Source organism: Homarus americanus, unplaced genomic scaffold (genome assembly GCF_018991925.1).
Source record: "Homarus americanus isolate GMGI-L3 unplaced genomic scaffold, GMGI_Hamer_2.0 scaffold32531, whole genome shotgun sequence".
Classification (NCBI taxonomy): Eukaryota; Metazoa; Arthropoda; class Malacostraca; order Decapoda; family Nephropidae; genus Homarus; species Homarus americanus.
The window spans coordinates 1-20,000 of NW_024755865.1; the positions used below are offsets into that span (position 1 = coordinate 1).

Genomic DNA, 20,000 nt, shown 5'->3' on the forward strand with positions numbered 1-20,000 from the left:
TAGAAGTTACGTATTGCTCTTCGAAGTGCCCTATTAGTTGGCAAGTCAAGGTCGCAACCTTTTGAGGTAATCAAAAGTTACCCATCTATACTATGTAATCAGGTAACCTTTTACAGCTGGGTGGATTGGCAGTGCCCCAGGAATAAACCAGTAATCCTTAGGACAGGAGACAGAGCTGTGTCCTCTCATCCACCACACCCCATAATTAGAAAACCATGGAGCACTGAGGGGGCAGCCCCTTCACAACCTTCACTTGATTCTGATGCTTTTGTGTGTACCTGTACTGTAATTACTTGCTCATTTAATAGCTTTTGTACATCCCTGATGGTGACCTTCACCTTACTTTAGGTCTCCTAGTTCATTGCAAGCTCACTCACACCTCCTGTATTCATTATCTATCATGGGCCATACCTCTCTTCTCCCCAGACATGGGGGAGCAGCATTTTATTCTTTACTCATTTTTTTTCACACTACAGTACAGCACAGTATATACAAGTCTCCCTCACTATCCAAATAGGTTAGGTTCCTTGAAAGCCATTCACTTACTGTATAAATTTTTTGGATAATGAATAACATAAATGGAAAAAGAAAGTTCGGTTCTTAAACAAAAAACAAAAAATTATTTTACCTAGAAAATGTTAAATCGGTTTATGAATAACAAAAACCTGTAATACTAGATCTAAAACAATTAATTTGGGTCATGAACGACAAAAAAACACAATACAGTGATATCCCCGTTAGCCAGAACAATTGGTGCAGAGCACTTCCTGGAATGAGAGATTTCCAGGTAACGAGATGACTCCCTCAAAGCTGGAAAAAATCCCTTGTCTCCAGAATTTTCCAGGTAACGGAAAAATGTTCTCGGAAATACAAGAAATTGCCATTACATCATCTCGAACACGGAAAAATATCCCCCATACCCGGAATTTTCCGGGTAACGGTAATTTTTTCTCGGAATTTCCAGAAAATGCGCCTGATTTTCGTCTCTCAAACCTGGAAAGAAACTCCTCCATCTCCGGAATTTTCCGGGTATCGGGAAAATTTTATCTGAATTTTCCGGAAAACCGTTCCCAAAGCCGAAATTTTCCAGAAAATTCTGGCTTTGGGAACGATTTTCCTTGAAAATTTAAATTCCGGCTATCGGAAAATTCTGGGTTTGAGGGATTCCGGCTAACAGAGATATTACTTATACGTGTGTACTTAAAAATTTATGAACAAATAAAATTTGTACTGTATATACTGTACAGTCTGTATATTACCTAATGTGAAGCAGGTCTCTCTCGATCTTAATTGGGCCTTTTTGTGTTCATGACGCTGGGTTATTTCAAGCTTGTTTTCAACTATCATAGGCTTACATGGTCTCTTGGTGATGGTGTGGGTAGCCGAGGAATCGGCACAACACTTGGCTGTCTTTGCGTACAGATTCACGAAAGGATGACATTACAGTAATACACACGAATAAAGAGAGAGCACTTGACTTCAACCAAGCACAAAGCAAATGGTATGAGATAACACTGATTGAGGGGGATGCGAGAAGGAGGGTGGGTGATGATATGCTCCATGAGTAAGAATACATTCCTGGACACCTCTTCAAGGCGGCCCCCCAGCGGACTCCTGGGCAAATGTGATTTAAATTTTCGATCTGACTATTTTTTGTATAAATGAACATTACTTTTGAATATTAAAAAAACAAAGAGTGTAAGAATTTATTTTTCGTATTGCGATTGTTCACATAGCGAGGGATACATGTACACTCGCCAACAAAATTCCTGTTGCCTCACCTGCCTCTTCGTGAACCCAGAGATTCAGAGATCTGAGATGTCTGCAATTCTCTGGGTTCATGAAGAGGCAGGTGAGGGGACAGGAATTTTGTTGACAAGTACACAACATATTGTCTCAGAAAGTTTATGTATCCCTTACCTGTTTGCTCAAGTGACGAGTGTGCATCTCAAGTTGGCTTGCTTTATAATTGATAAAATGATGACTGGATGCCCAAAAATGAAGCCCTTTATGAAATTTTTTTGAATTTCCCATGAGGTTTCATTCTACTGTATTCATATCATGGTAAAGAGGAGGTAGGCTCTCCATGATTCACTGCTGATTAGAGAGAGAGCATGTGTGTAGGGTATATTTAGATGAATAGATAAAACAAGGCCTTGATATTGTTTACAGCTCATGTAGTGTGTGGTTAGTATCGTGTACTCTAGTAATAAACACATGATATTGTTCTCATATGTATTATCTTGCCTTGGGGTTTCCAATCAGGTTATGGTATTTCATGACACGTGGAAGATAATCTTTTGTAGTTATTTATGATCTCTTAATTTTATTATTTCCCCAATTATTATGGCTCATATTTGAATGTTTATTTGCTTTCTGAATATTTAGATATTTTTATAAACTACAATATTTGGTTATCAATATCCAGTCCATCATCCATTAGTCAAATTTAACGGATTGAATAAAGGGTACATAATGTCGATGGATACTTAAGATTTAGTTGTAGAGTACTGTACATAGAATGGACAGTGTGAGAAATTGGAAGAAAATAAATAAGATTTATTGACACAGAAGATCATGAAAAATCCAAATCAAATGTGGTAAGAATTTGTGTTGAGAGAATGTGTGAAACATGGGTGAGAGAATGTGTAAATGCACTAGAGGAAAACTACATGTGAAATGGTGAATGATCTGATGGAAGAGAGTACAGGTGCTCCTCTACTTACGAACAAGTTATGTTCCTGAGGCTTGTTTGTAAGTCCAACTTTACTCTTGTAGATACCAAACATATTGTAAAAAATGAAACGATTATGGATATTTAGTACAGCTATACCCTTTAATACAGCCTATATTTAGTACAGCTATGCCCTTTAATACAGCCTTAAAACCTGGCTCACTCTTCTCTTAGGTAATGTTTGTTCTATCTGAAATTTTCTTCAAAATAATCCAGTCTCATCCACATTAAACACCTGTTCTGGCAGGTAACCCCCTTCAGAGATGATGTTTGTATCTCTGAAAGTTTGTAAGTTGAACATTCTTAAGTAGAGGAGCACCTATATACTGGAATGCAATGTGCTGGAGTGAACAGTAATATGCAAGGACTAGGAGACACAGTAGATCAAAAACAAAGTATTTTGACATTCAATATTGTACAAGCACCAAGGATGTGTTTTACATGCAGCCATTCCTCTAGTTAAGAAGTAGTGGTGTCCCACAGGGTTCTGTTCTTTCACCTGCTCTTTTCCTTCTTTTTATCAATGATTTACTTCACACTACAACTAATTCTATCCATTCTTATGCTGATGATTCTACTCTCCACTGTTCTTCACATTTTCCCCTTCCTCCTAACTCTCAAACTAGATCTGTTTCTAGAGCTGATATCATTACTTCTATCAATGCGGATCTGTGCAGCATCTCTGAATGGGGAGGTACAAAATTGGTTAAGTTTAATAGTAATAAAACTCAATACTGTATTTACCAATTACACTTTGTAAATTAGACGATCTCCCACCAATTACATTTCAGGATGCTATCATCCTGCCAAATTCTGAAATAAATATGTTAGGCCTCACCATTTCCTCCAATATGTCCTGGAAATCACACATCCTTAATACTCTTATAGCTAAAGCCGCCTCCCGAAAGTTGGGAATGCTGTACAGATGCTGTAGCTACTTCACTCCTGAGCAGTTGCTCCAAGTATATAAGGGATTCATTCGTCCTAACTTGGAGTACTGCTCTCATATCTGGGGTGGCTCTTCTTCTGTCCAACTATTAGATAGGGTGGAATCAAAGGCATTTCGTCTTATTAACTCTCCTCCTTTAGTCGACAATCTCTCTTCCCTTTCTCTTCACTGCAATGTTGCTTCACTCTCTCTCTTTTACAGGTACTTTAACGGGCAATGTTCAATGGATTTGCATCCTGTGTACTGCCGGCAAGGCTGTGGGCTCGTAACACGTCTTGCCCGCGGTGCCCACCATTTCTCTGTGGATGTCGGTCACACGAGAATAACCCGTTATAGTACCTCCTTCTTTCCCCACACAGCCAAACTGTGGAATGCTCTGCCTTCTTCTGTGTTTCCATACTTATACAATGTCTCACTTTAAAAAGCTGGTTTTCCGGCATCTTCGTGGTGTAGATTAACACTGTATAACCTTTTTTTTCTCTATTTTCAATTTTTTTCTGTTCTCCCCAGGCTCCGTTGTGGGTCGTTTAATCTGTGCCCGGGTGGGCTAATTCCCCCCCAAAACAAACAAAAAACGGGTTCCTCGGGTTACGAACGAGTTCCGCTCCTGAGGATATTCTTATGTTGGAAATGTGCGTAATTCGGAACACATGCCTTATGTGCACTATATCCTAGCCTAAGTCCTTTTATACATCTTGATTAATTTAATTTAAGAGAAAAGAAGAAATTGACTGACAAAATACAGTATGGGAAAGTAAAAATTAAAGGTATACACTTACATTGAAACCTTGAGCCGGTTGACCGACCACCAACATCACTAACAATCTTTCCATTTCAATTAACAGTCCACTTTGTTTTGTTATCACAGTTGAGTGCATCGGTTTGACACCAGTAGTGTCAAACTCAAAACCTTTCGAGGGCCAATTCTTATTTTAGCTACCCTATTCAGGGCCAACACAAGTGCTATATCACAGATTTGCAGGATTGAAGTTAACAGCTTCACACATTGCCTTACCTGGCTTACCAGGAATACCTCATTTGGGTTTGTCTGATCTTAAGTACGTAAAAATCATTTTACTAAATAAACATGATTGTATCTATTTCTATCATAATTTCACGGGATGATAAATTTTACTGTTATCCCGCGGGCCACACCTGACCATCCCTACAGTACCTGTACATTATTTTTCCTTTGAGCTGAATTAATATTTTGCCATTTTAATATTTGCATACAGTACTTTATATATTCTTACCTTTATTATTAGTGTACAGTATTTCTTAAAAAGGAATTTACATTTTTTCAGGTCAGGAGAAAAGTTGGTAAAGCTGCCCAGAACGTATCCCTAATTTTTCCCTCTAGATACAAGTACAGTGACCCCTCGTTTAACGAACGCCTCGGTTAACGAAATTTCGATTAACGAACTGCCTTCCATAAGGATCTTCAATTCGGTTAACGAATTTCTTACGAACCGACCTCAACATGTTTTCGCTTGCACTGACCGGGCAACCAGCTTTAGTATCAGTCCGCCAATACATTAATCGGTTCTAGGGCTTAAATTCTTACTATTTTAGTAAATATCAAGAAATTTATACAGTACTATTCAATAATTTTAAAAGTTGAATATTTTAGTCCTTTTAACAATTATTGAACATAATTGAAGGTAAAGTGACTAGTTTAATGCGCGGCATCCACCCTCTTAACACAGCAAACAGGCGTTAGCCTCTCTCTGTTTTCATTGGAGGTAATATCTTGCTTGAGACTCTCTTCAACTAAATGCTTTTTTTCTGTGTTTCCAAGCAAATTATTGGTCATTTTGAAATATATTTTACATATTGACAATATTTAATGCAGTGCAGTGTTGATTTAAAGAAAATAATCTTGAAATACACCAAGAGAACTAAAATTTTATGGGTGAAATGGTGCCATGGGGTGACTTCTCTTCCACCCTAATGCCTTCTCTTCTTCCTTCTCCTCCACCTCCCACTTCAAATGCACATCATCATCATCATCCAGGAGCCTTCTACATACACACCTCAAAGTAAGTGAACTTTTCTACCATTTTTGTTGAATTTAGGAAATTTTCGGTGAGCTGGAACCAATTAACGAACTTTTCGGTTAACGAACGACCTTCTGGAACGGATTGAGTTTATTAACCGAGGGGTCACTGTAATTGGAAAAACCTTCCCGAGTTATGAAATTCAGTATATCCAAATTTTTTTGGGGGGGAAGCATGACTTTTGAAATTAGAGGTTGCTTGAGGTGTTAAATGGTCAGCTATTGCTTGACTATGAGGGAAATTTAATTTAATTTCTTACTTTAAATGCAGGAAATTGTAGTGTTTTAGTTGAAAAGATAATGACATGTATTTCATCAAAGATCCATGCAAGAATCTAACAAGGGTGAGAATTATTTATAATTTCTTTTGCATATTATTAGGTACAGGTACAGTATTAAATTATAATATTGTATTAAATTATAATATTGTATATATGGCCACTACAAATACTGTGTCATCAGCCACCATGGGTGCCCTTGCTATGGGGACTGTCCTGGGATACTCTTCACCTGCTGGGGTCAAATTGATGTCAAACTCTACCACTGGATCACTTCACCTCACTAAGGAACAAAATATGTGGTTTTCGTCATCAATGAACCTGGGAGCACTGGTCGGAGGTCCTGTCGGTGGTGTGTGTCTCAACACTCTGGGTAGACGGGGCACCATAATGGCCCTAGTGGCACCTTTCTCCTTGGGTTGGCTTCTCATTGGTAAGTCCTTTAGCTTGCTTTGCTTCTTTTTTATGTAATACAGTACACCAGTACACTGAACCTTCTTTTATTTAATATTGTCGGGGCTCTGGGTCAATCTTTCCTTCTATACGGAGGGAAGGACCTCTCGCTGTCAATAGAGGCAGCAACTCCTTAAAACTTCTTCCAGCAATTTCTGACTCTAGCAACTGAGCTAGCTTCAATCACCACCTCCAATACTGATTATATCACCCAGATACAGTACCAGAACTCATCGACACAATCCAGAGATATATCCTTAATGTTGAGTTTCTCCTGCCGAACACTTAAAGTCAACAACATCCTACAATAAAGTATGCCATTTACAACACTGCACTTCTTGTGTACAGTATTCAACTTCTACACCCACTACACATTATTGAGTTGCTGCCAATGCCTTTCATACAGACATCACATGGCCATTTTTCACTTTCCACCAAGGGGTCTCTCACTAATCAATACTTTTCTTTTTGTTAAATTTACTCTCATGCCCTTTGGCATTATTCGATCCTTTCACTTCTTAAAATTTTCCACGGTCTTTTCTATACTATCTGCTAAGTCAACAACATACAACAACTCCCAGGGCAGACTAATACTACTGTAAATTTCCATGATAGTGCCTTTAGTAGTACAGTACTGTACCATGATAAACAGAAGGGGGTTGAAAACAGATCTCTGATGAACTACTTTCACCTAAAATGCCTCATTTCCCTGCCTCACAGCAGATTTTTAGTCCCATAAAATGCCAAAATTGCTCAAACAAGGCAGTTGGTGGTGGCAGTGTTGTTAAATCAATTTGCTGATACAGTACTGGATGTAGTTTTATAAAGGCCAAGTCAATTAAAGCTGCTGATACTCTAGTGTACAGGGGGTCCCCGGGTTACAAACGGGTTCCGTTCCCGAGGACTTTCTTTGGTCAAAACACATGCTGTGTATACCGCACTTACAGAACAATGTTTAAAATCCCACTACAGTAGTACCCCGATTTACGCTGTCAATTGAACCCACAGGGTACCGCGTAAAGTGAAAACCGCGTAAAGTGAACAACAGAACATATGGGATTAATTCCAATAGAGACTGGCCCGACCCCCAAACTCCACTTTTTGACGACACACAACTATTTTGTAGTCAAAATATTATCTTAACTTTATGATGGCATGCACACACAATTAATAATTAAGAGAAATATCAATAATATTAGTATTTTTAACACATTAGTAGAAAAGATGGCTGGGCACACGGGGATGGGGGGTTGGTTCCGAGGCAGAGAGCAGATTATTGGCCCTCACCTGTATCACTTGTATCAATTGTATCACTATCCACCACAGAGGCTTGCAGGGCTTCTTTGTCAAACCCCTCAAAGTCCATATAAGTCCATATCCTCACTATAATTATCACTATCACTGACTTGGGCCGGCTGTGGTGGGTGGCGGGTGAAGAACTCGGTAATGTTTTGATGACTGGGCGACCTTGTTCGCATCCTGCCCGCGCCGCTTCCTGCGTATATGAGTAGATGCACCGCGGAAAGTGAAAGTTCGGTTCTGGCGAGGCACCGCGTAAATGAGAAATCGCGGAAAGTGAAACCACGTAAAGCGGGGTAATACTGTATTTCATAGCCTAGGTCCTCATAAACATCTAAAATCAATTAATTTAAGAGAAAATAAGAAATAGAATGATAAAAAACAGCAAATGAAAATAAAGAATAAGTAATCGGGTAAATAAAATACAGTGTACTGTAAATTTAAAGTTTAACCTCATTTGTATCAGCGGGCATTTGTAAGTCAGGGACCCCTTGTATAGTTTTATAGAGGCTGGAGTCAGTCAGAACTGAGGATGTGAATTACCTATTGTGATTTTTTTTTTTTTTTTTTTTGTTATAGAAGAATTCATTGACTCCAAAACTTCTGACAGAGGATTTACTGTACTTAGTACTAGAAGCAACCACCATATTACTGGATACAATAGCTTTTAAGCATTGAATGCATCTGAGAGAGATGATGATGTACAGCAATTGGATTATTCACATGAACGATGCTTCTTACTGCCTATTTACTATACCCTGTAATACAAACAGGCACCATAATGGGGTGTTTAGTGAGCCATTCACCTCGGTCCTTTAACCATGAAGCTGATTTTAAGAATTGGCCCTATTTTTTCTCTCTTTTTAGTGAGGCTTAATGTACTTTCTTCCCACATATTTTAGAGAGAAATAATAGTATAATAAATGATTAATGTTGGTCCTTTTTTGTACGGCGGTTAATTATATATTATCATGTTTCCTCAGCTCTTGCACGGAACTTTGCCATGTTGATAAGTGGACGTATTGTGACTGGCCTCTGTGCTGGGATGACTTCCCTTGTTGTCCCCACTTATATTGGTGAATATGCTTCAGCTGATGTAAGGGGAACTTTAGGTGAGTCACTAGGATTATATTTCAAAGGCATTTTTTAACTCCAAAAGCTCCTCTACATATCTTATACCCTTGGGAAATAAAACATTATTTTTCATTTAAAAGAATATATACAATGCCTTAAACATCAGTTCTCCCATGTGCCATCATCTCTATACCGTGTTAAAGATTTAGTTATCTGTATTTTTTTGTTGTAGTGCAGAAGGTCCCTCTTGACATGTGATATGCATTCCCGAAAAAGTGCTCGCCTGGTGAATTCTCGTTCTACGGATTGGTTTTCCCATCGGATCCTTCGTTAAAAGTCGAGATGTATTTCAGCCCCATAATTTTTTATTAAAATTGAGATGCACTCCAGCCCAAATAATTTTGAACTTAAAAGCAGACCTAACAGGATTAAACATTGATTTAGTATATACTGTACGTACTTTACTGTACTTCCCAGAGTTCAAAGTTAAAGTGGATGTCATGCATTTTTGCACCAGAGTCCAGTCACTGTATTATGTCCAGTTTTATCTTCAAGGCTTGCTCCTTATCCTTGGGAGCGGCACTGCTTGTAATGTTATCTGTCTTCTTTGGACTCATCATTGTTGGGGGTCGATCGTAAAATTACGAGAAACGAGTAAACAAAGAAGATGTACATTCTACGAGGTAGAGAAAATGATAACAATTACAAGCCGGCAAGTTTTCTAAGCTCATAGGCTAGGCTGGGTGAGCCTACCACTGACTTTACCTCATAGTACAGTACTGTACATGGTGTATACTCAAATTTGATCTGTTTTACAAATAATTTGTTACATTTATTTAACCATGTACTGTACAGTACAGTATACAGTAATTAAATCCATATTGGATAAATCTGCATTGGATGAGACTTAACTGATCCCATGTATGTAGACATTTTAAGTGTGAATGTGCTACTTTCTGCATAGTATGACAATAAACAGCATACGTATTAAGTATCTACTCTTTGATTTACAGGAAGTGCATTCCAGTTAATGGTAACCATTGGTGTGGTGTACTCTTATGCATTAGGAGCACTTGTCTCAACCTGGCAGTTGCTTGCAGGATTGTGTATAATTCCTTCTATCCTTTGCTGTGTGCTCATGTTATTTACAAAAGAATCCCCAAGTTTCCTGCTTTCAAAAGGAAAAGAGGAACAAGCTACAGCTGCTCTTCAATTCTTCCGAGGTAATGGATACATATTGTACTGTTATGACAGTCAGTTTATGTCTAAATATGGACTGTACTGTACGCTGTACAGTACAGGTATTGGTAATTTTAGAGAGGATTATAGTAAATATATGTGACCTATATACAATTCATAATCTTTGAGTTTAATAAGTTTGAGTATTTATTGACAGTACTGGACCATTTATCTTGCTTTTAGGAAACCAGGTTTTTCAGAAAATAGGCTATTTTTGCAAGGTGGCTACATTTGAAATATGTCGGCTGGGCGCTTTGTTTCAGTTTTGGTGGCGCACGCCAGCCGTGCGGCCCGCACCTCAGCTTGAAACAGCTAGCATTGTGATAATTTAATAATTAATAAGTTCAGTACTTTATTATTAACATGTACTATGTGCTTGTATTTTTAATTATCCGACATATTTTAGTGCAGTAATAATGTTTACCATAAGAAACACTCTTATACTTTGTACGATTCTCTTATCACAGTCTTATTATATCCGGCTGGGGCCAAGACTAGAATATTTATGGCGAGCAAACAAGTGTGTACCGGTACACTTTTATCCTTGCCATCTTTTCTAATTGTGTTAGAAAGATGAATTTGATACCATAATCACCCTGAATAAATTCTCAACAAGATTGATTAAAAAAAAAAGACCCAGAAACAAAATATTTCTACACGATATAATGATGGGCACTCAATTTTTTTATGAAAACACATTAAGGTTATTTAACCCGACATTATGTTTTCACTGCTAATTTCATTGACTATATGTACTGTACACTATTCATATTTCTTAAGACACTTCTACTGCCTCCTCAGAGGCCGCTGTTGAGTTACCCTTCTGTGCTACCAGTGGCAGCCCTCGCTTACACGAACTTACCCCCATACAAACTGGATTTGGGTTGTTTTCTCTCGGGTTGGGGAGACATGTGTATGGTGCTGAACCCCAGTTCGGTTTGCAAGGGTATCCAGATTAAGTGAATCTGGGTTACAGGGAGTTTACTGTAGTGACATTGGAACTTATTGTTATACTGTATTTCAGAAGTTACTGGATTAGTCGTGAAATGGGATTTCAGGACCAATCCTTCAATTTTTATAGAATATAGTACTGAGGTAGAAATAGCATACATGCACTATTTACCATTTACTTATATTGATTTAATTACTATTAGGTTACTAATTATACTTGACAGGTAAGGACTGCAACATCCAGACAGAATTAGACATGATGCGGCAATCCATGGAAGAAGCTAAGCACAACAAGACCTCATTGAAAGACTTCATGAAGCCATACATTTTGAAGCCTCTCATGATCTCCCTTACCCTTATGTTCTTCCAGCAGTTCTCTGGAGTCAATCCTGTTCTTTTCAACTTAACTACCATATTTAGTGTAAGTTATTCAGAAAGTAGGAGTGTAGTATTACTCCACGGTATTTCAGTACTGCATTGAATTGCAAGACCTTACATATAAATAATAATAATAATAATAATTAACGGTTTATTGAAAAAGTTCTGCAGCCCGAAGGCTGAAAATATACATTGGACATAAATGACTTATTACATACATTGGTGGTTTAACAAAAGCCTTCATTAGAGAAAGGTAAAGGAACATACAGTGAACATACAGATTAATGTAGGTGTTGAACAGCAAACACGTAGTGTAGTAACTCTCTCCCAGATGTTGAACAGCAAACACGTAATGTAGTAACTCTCTCCCAGATGTTCCTTTCTCTCTCATTCACATCTCTTTCCTTCTTATACTGAAAAGTTGGATAATTGTCTCTGCACTTCCTATTTTCCTAATTTCTTTCTGATTTTGCAGAAATATAAAACTTGTGTGTGCTCATATCATTGCATGTTTCTCCATCTAACATACCTTCAGATGCACATTTTTTTTTATTTTGAACACAGTTTCCGAGTCATATTTGAAGCATGTATCTTCTGGGTGTGAAAGGCTTGGATTAACCTTATCACACTAACATCTGTGGGTATGCAATAAATTCTCATTAAATCAAATTTATTGGGTAAAGGTTGGGTTTAGATTTTGTGAATTTTTAGATTTTCAAGAAATTATTTTCTCAAATATAAAATTAAACTATTTATAGTGGATTTTTATAATTTATACTGTACAGTATTGTATCCAGTTTCATCCATATTCCATGAAACATATAAGAAATTCAGTACTGTATACACGTGAGAAATGTGTTATCCATTGTGACCCTACCAAACCTCACAGGTTTCCCGGTCCCTGGTTTCCTCCTGTACTTACACTGGATAGACTGCCCAAACGGCTAGCAAGTGGCAAAAAAAAAAAAGTGCAGGAAGAAATCAGACAGATGACATTGTCTCATATTTTTTCTGATATGTCCTCTTTCCAGAGATTGAAACCTTTCCTTGAAGCAGCCTATACTAATGGAATCTGATTTAACAGGATGCTGGATCTAAGTTTTCTGATAACGTGAGCTCCATCATCATTGGTGTTGTGCAGGTGGCTGCAACATTTCTGGCTACTGTGCTAATGGACAAGGCTGGAAGGAAATTACTACTGATTGTTTCTTCATCTCTCATGGCTCTTTCCATTGGTCAGTGTTAATTAACTTACTCACATTATAGGTTGTGATTAATGTGAATTATTCAACTATAATCATCTATTGTAATAGATAGTAAATAATTTGGTTGTAGTCACATGTGAAACTTCTGCCATGAGAAGTAAAATATTTGTCCTTCTCCCACTGGTATTTATTTTCATTGAGTAAACTTATGCTAAAGACTATTTGGTGGTCTTCATGAACTAATGTCTACCCATTTGTGACTTGTTCGGTATTATAGCCACTAAATCTACAGGTTGAAAAGGTATAAACACGGAGGAAACCCTCTGACATTAGTAGCTGGGACTAATTTAGTAATTCATTATGGTACTGTATGTCTTTTCTTCATAGCTACATCCCAGTAACGGATCTCGAGAAGCTTAGTCACATTCACAGTAAAAGGCCATAACTTGTGACATTAGATTTGCATGTGGCAACAATTGAAATGAAAACCCCCCCAAAAAGTGCACACTCAGGTTTACAATGGTGACACTGTTTTCCACTTTAGAATTCTTAATCAAAATACTTGACTTATAACCTGAACAGAGTATCCAGTGATAGTATTACTGATTAAATCGCTTTAAATATGAAAATGAAACATTGAACGAGTTTTATGTAATGTTTAATGTTTTAGTTATGGCATCCATGAAGCAGTTTCTACATACTGTACTGTATAATTATTGCTGTTCTTTATTTCAGTGTTTGGAATATCTGTTCCGCCTTAAACATTTTAGTTTTCAAATTGTAAAAATCATTGTGTGACATGGAATCTATGCTGTGTGTACTGTACAGTATTTAAGAAATTAAAAAACACACTAATACATTAACTGAACTTTAAAATAGTTTAAGTGATTTGTAACCATGTGGAATTTCAGCCTTGATTTTCTGCTGTGTAATCTGTGTTGCATCCTCCCATTTGATTCACGTTTTTGCTTACTTTTTGGATGAAGAATAAGCATGATGGAATATCGATACCAAGACAATTAAGTATAGCATTAATAGCAATGTTTATGCAGCTGAGCGAGTGGTCACATTTGGTTGTTGATGTTATTATTGAATTTGATGCCAGGCAGCATTCATTTTAATGTTGATGGTTATATTTTTCTGTTATCATCTACAGTATATAATGTCAAAGTCCCAACATTGAATTGTTCATTGATACTCAAATTATTCAAGTAGTGATTAGCTTTATCACCAAAGTGAATCTCAGGATCAGTGAGCCAGTTTGCAGGATTTAGAGTTACTAAGTGCATCATCATTTCCTCATATTTAACATCACTGCTGTTTTCTTAGATTTCTGTATTAGAATGAGAAGCTACCAATCCTGATTCAAAGATCTTTGTAGCAAGTTTATCTATGAATGATTTATAAAGTAGCTGGTGATTGATGGCCTTTGACCTTCTGTGATGAAGGGGCAGTTAGTTCACAAAAATCCAATGTACAGTATTTGCAGTGTCTTGCATTGTTGTCAGATATTCTTTTGGGTTGTTCATCATGAATTTAAATACTTTTCATTTGATCAATTAGTTTGTCTGATGAGGTCATTGAACATTTTTTTAGTCTGTCAACAAACCTTCCAACTCTGTGACTGCATCCAACATTGATTAAACCCATAATGTTTTACAAATGGAACGTCAGTGTTACGTTCCTTCAGGCCTCGGTAATGGAGTATTTGGAGCTTATATTGTCACCTCCTCCTCCCCTTACTTAGTTGTCTTGGAGTATGTTAGTCACTTCGGAGAGACATAATTTGATAAATGAGTGATTGATTCTTGAAATCCCATTTTATGGTTGAGTCTGAACTAGTTACTGTAACATACTTACCTAACTTCTCCCAATGGGTATGTAATTGTTGGCAGGAACTGATCATTATGGGTGATATTAAATAACAGATGAGGTGCACACAGTTGATGTGATATAATAACTCTTGACCTTCAGGCTTTAATTGGTCAATTCTTATATGTAAAATCCTTTTTAGGGTGTTGCTCTTCATAGGAAAGTGTATAAAAATAATGGACGAATCCCAGCTGGTAGGATGATGCGTGTGTCTTTGTCCAGATTTGGTCATACATTGGCATTTTCAAAATAAAATATCCATTTTTATGAATGAAAAAAAATTTGCTAGTACAGTATCCTTAATGAGTAATTGAATATTAAACTATGGAATGATGTTCAAAATACAGTTGATAACAAAATAAGTGTCCTGGATGGGATATTTATACAGTAACTCCTTACTTAACATGCAAATTATGACCTCTTTATGTACTGTAATAATGTACTACTGTATTTGTCAATTTTGTATTTCAGTTGCACTGGGAGAGTTCTTTTATGAAAAGATGGAAGACGAGAGTTGGGCCATAAAAAAATTGAGTTGGTTGCCTCTTGTCTCCCTCATTATCTTCATTTCGGCATTCTCAATTGGATATGGCCCCATACCTTGGCTAATGATAGGTAAGTCTAAGTAATAATATGGTGATCTATACTATGCTGGTGGTATAGATAACTTTCCATAACTATGCTTGTAGAGTGAATGTAATGGCACCCAAAAGTTGTACATTACAGGTTCAAAATCTTTACTCCAAAAACTCTGTTGCTCATTTTATTTTGGTTTTCAGATGCATTTGCTTACTTAGTTACATTACAATATCCTAAGCTTAGGCTAGCCTAAACAGGCCTGTATCCAGACCTCAAATCTGACCGTTGTGATTTTTCTTCTTACACGACTGCTTCTTGCTTCTTACATTTAACCCCTTCACTACGGGGTCACTTTTAATATTTAATTTGGCTAACGCTAGACAATTTTATTCAACAGAGAGAGGACCCCATACACAAGTGGTTAAGTTATATTTATAATAAACAAGATTTTGCATAGGTATGTTTCAATGTACCGTATATACTGTACTGTACTCGTGTATAAATCTATCTCATATACAGTGGAGTCTGCATTTACGCAGTCAATTGAACCCATGGAGGCCCGCTTAAAACGAGAAACGCGTAAATGAAATAACAGAACATATGGGATTAATTGAAATACTGTAGAGACTGGGCCGACCCCCAAGCTCCACTTTTTCCGACACAATACCTACGTTGTAGTAAAAATAACATCTTAATTTTATTATGGTATGCACACACAATTAATATTTAAGAGAAATACAGTCGCCGGTAATGTCCATTCAAATAATGGACTCAACTCCCCCTCTTCCCACGCTCGCTGGCTCCTCCCTCTCTTAAGAAATGTTTGGGTGAAAACTTACATTTTTAGTAATAAATAATACCTCAGACTATAGTTAGAATAATATAATTGACATTGCTGGATTCCTTGCAAGACAAGGAATATTTTGAATATAAATGTCATATTTTGCACAAAAGATAAAAATTTTGCTCTTTCTAATCAAAATTCTTAAATTAGATCTAATATTTGTATGTCTAATGCAAATTTTATGATGTTTATATTTAAAATAATCACAATCTTATAAGAATTCCAGCAATGTAAATTATATTCTGGCCGGGTAATTTGTATGAATTTTATGAGCTAAAACAAATATCTTCAGTAAATACAGTAAACAAATTATACTTCACCCGCTTAAATGACCAAATTTACCGCGTAATTAAAGCATTTTGATTCTGGCAAGGCACTATATATATATATATATATATATATATATATATATATATATATATATATATATATATATATATATATATATATATATATATATATATATATATATATATATATATATATATATATATATATATATATATATATATATATATATATATATATATATATATATATTTCAAATAACATTTGTATACCATCTAGATGGAAAAATGCAGCTCAAATCATTAAGGAAAACTAAATAAAAGTTTTAACACAACTGCCATTTGCATAGACACTGGCTGCTTGGCCAGAGCAATGCAGACAAAGGAACCTTAATATACAGGGTATATATATATATCTAATATTTTTAGCTCGTCATTCTTTCTTTTTATTATCATTAAGAAAAGACACCACATGGATATCACATAATAATTTACTAATTCTTTAATGTGCACAGTTTCTAATTGTTCTGAAAAGCCATAGAATATCAAAACCGTTTTGTTCATTTTCAGACTTTCATACACTTTTATGATGAAATTTAAAATAATAAGAATCCGCAGATCAACACCTGAACAGTCACCAACGAAGGGTAACAGTAAACCTGGAAACACTTCTCCTCCCTTGATGAAATTCACTATTCACAGAAAATTGTGAGGATTGTTGTCTGAGACCTAAGGTCAAGCAAACTAGTTCAGGAGTTGTCCTAGTATATAAGTTCATTCTCTTAATTTTTGATACAGTCAGTAAATCAGGCTTAGAGGTCACTTCACAACTCCTGGTTTGATTGCATGAGTACCTGTTTGTACGGAAATTTACACTGACCTAACAGCACAGTGTCTCTGCCTCTGAATGCAGGTAGCCATTGGAAAAAAAGCAGGCTCTCTCAAGGGTATGATGTTCTGATGGTTTATCTTGTGAGATCACTTCTATTTTCTTCTCAGCCATGAAATAGGTCTTCATGCATTTTTTCTTGTTTTTTATCTAGGTGAACTGTTTCCCTCCAATGTGAAGGAAGCAGCTGGAAGTTTCTCTACTATGGTCAACTGGAGTTTATCATTTGTAGTCACTTTATCCTTTGTTCCACTTCAAGTAAGTTTTCTTTGAAAAAGTAGATACAATACTTTAATCACTAAATTTTTATTTTCCATGGTAATGCAATGCTTGTATTGCATTACATTGCATAATTAATAATCACTGTTTCCTTAAAATTTAAGTCAATGAATACTTAACTATAAATAATGATACAGTATATTGATATGATGGGTTATGCAGTAATGATTAATATTTCAAGTTTGATACTTCACCCTGTTGTTCCCACAGTCTGTCCTAGGAGTCCACGGAGTGTATTGGCTCTATGGCAGCATATGTGTCGTCAACCTCTTGTTCTGTGTGACACTTGTGCCGGAGACAAAGGGCAAGACCTTGGACGAAATAACTGCTTATTTTGGTGGTCCCTTTTCTTCAGGAGGTTCACAGAGAGCAGGAACCAATGAATTTCAAGTCGTGTTGTAGGTATGATCAGTTGACTGACTAAAATATCCCCTGTATATCATTATTTATTGATTTATTATTATTTTTTTTTAATTCATTGTAGTTGACTCTACCATTTGCCATAGATGGGACAGGGTATTTAAGTATTTCTGAATTTGGTGTATTTGATATTGGGGAAGGTGTGGTAAAGCCATAGAGATATTAACTTATTGACCTTTGTATCTTGGTAAAATATTGTAGTACAGTACTGTACAAAAGTTTTTTTTGCATTACAAATTTAATCAATACAAGGTGTAGTAAATACACAAGGTATTGTAAATATAAACTATAATTACAATTACTTTAACCATATACAGTATCTGTACTGCAGAACATTTAGTAGCCTAAAATTTTGGAGCATCCACGAATCTCAAATTAAAATTTCAAGTACAGGGTGAATTTCACTGAATTCTCAAGTATCACAGGAACCTAGCTTAAAATGTCTTGTTTTCCATTTCAAACAAAGTTAATATTTTGAGAGCATGAATATGAAAACCATACAGTGTACAGTACTGTGTATTTATAGCCACAGTGTTGATTAGTAGTTGTATACTGTATGACTAAATATGTTATGTTTTGGGAACGGCTGGAATTTCTGTTACAATAAATTTGATACACCCATTGTATGTCTCTTAGATACTTGCAATGAGTGGGAATTTGGAACTACCCGTACCATTTTTTGAGAGAGTTCCAGTGGAACTATGTACAGTCAGCCAAAGATGCATCGACTCCACCCTGGCTCTCGTTCTCACAATTTTACCTGGCAATGCAGGCAGTCCCTGAGTTACAACCATTTGACTTACTATCATCCACATTTACACGAACGGGATCCCAATATATTCATTGCAATTTTTTTAAATTAAAATGGCTTTTTTACATTATTTTCATTTTTCAGTATTGTTCAGCATCACTTTATTTACAGTATTTACACTACAGGTATATGTTAAGTACTGGATATTACTGTTGTTTTGTATGGACAGGGTTATACTTTAACCTAACCTAAACTGTGGAACTAACACTGTTCTAGCTTACCAACAAATCGACTTACTTTTTAAGTCGGGAATTGCCTCTACTTGAGTAATAGGGATTGTGATTGGTGGATTTATTTTAAGCTGTATCACTCTCAGGATAAATATTAAACAATCCAAAGGTATAATTTTTATAGTAATAAACTAATCATCGTTACTTAAGGTCATGAGTTTTCCAAATGTTTGTATATTTACTTGAAATAATTAAGAAATTATATTCATGAATTGGCAATGCACCTACAGTACAACCAAGGCTGCCACAAAATTCTCACACCAAATTTCAACAATACATGTTGCACATTTAATCTTTAGTGTTTCATGAAGGAATTTATTCTCTTTACAAATTGAGCATGATAATCAGCCTAAAGTGCCTTTTAACTGCTCTTACCATAGCACATCCTTAGAATTATTCAAAATTTGGTACAAAACTGATTAGTGTCTTTTAGTAGTTTGGTGACTAGTAGAGTCCTCTTAAGGTTTGCATTTATGATGTTTTAAATTTGGTAATTACATTTATAAATACAGTATAAACATGTACCTGTACATCATTTCTCTTTCCCCAGAAATAGTAGCTGATTATGTCAACTGTACTGTATAATGATTTTTTTTATTCATCTTTTATAATACAAAAGGAAATTTGGTTTGATCACTATTTTTGTTTAACCAAAGTTTTTTAAACATATTTTTTATATGAATATCAGAAAATTACAACCACATCCTTTGATCAGCTGTGATCTTGTTGACTACCACCAACTATTGTATTTCCAAATTATTTTTAAGCTGATATGACTTTTTGTAAGGTAAATTTTTTATTTGCAACATTTTAAAGTAATTTCAGGCTTGCAAGGTAATAAAATCAACTGAAAATCATTCATACATCTATCTTAATCTGGTTTTAATTAAACACATCAGTGTTTATCTTGGCATTATGCTGTGTTATGTTTACTTAGTTTTGGCTTGTATACTGCATTGGCATAGTGTTTTGTACTAAAGATATACAGTACTGTACAGGTAAACCTTGATTTATGATGGGGTTACATTCATGAAAACCCCATTGTATATTGAAATATCATAAATCGGGTTCATTATAACATGGGGTTCAATGGGATAAGTTCCCAGCCAGTCCAGCAGAACACATGTATCACTGAAGAAAAAAAATTCCTACACAAATAAAATAAATAGAAAA

The 20,000-nt window shown here is 35.9% G+C and overlaps 1 protein-coding gene across 3 annotated transcripts in view; it reads left to right on the top strand.

The window, feature by feature from the left end:
- Positions 1 to 6,201: 6,201 nt before the first annotated feature.
- The window catches only part of LOC121856687 (facilitated trehalose transporter Tret1-2 homolog), a gene marked incomplete at its 5' end in the record, with an annotated part of 17,395 nt that continues 3,596 nt past the window's right edge, over positions 6,202 to 20,000 (top strand). The window contains 8 exon segments of one of the 3 annotated variants that reach the window (XM_042352375.1): positions 6,202 to 6,450; positions 8,753 to 8,881; positions 9,857 to 10,066; positions 11,258 to 11,454; positions 12,496 to 12,646; positions 14,960 to 15,103; positions 17,242 to 17,345; positions 17,577 to 17,768. In XM_042352375.1, the coding sequence (XP_042208309.1) occupies positions 6,202 to 6,450; positions 8,753 to 8,881; positions 9,857 to 10,066; positions 11,258 to 11,454; positions 12,496 to 12,646; positions 14,960 to 15,103; positions 17,242 to 17,345; positions 17,577 to 17,768 (1,376 nt within the window). 3 annotated transcript variants of the gene reach the window in all.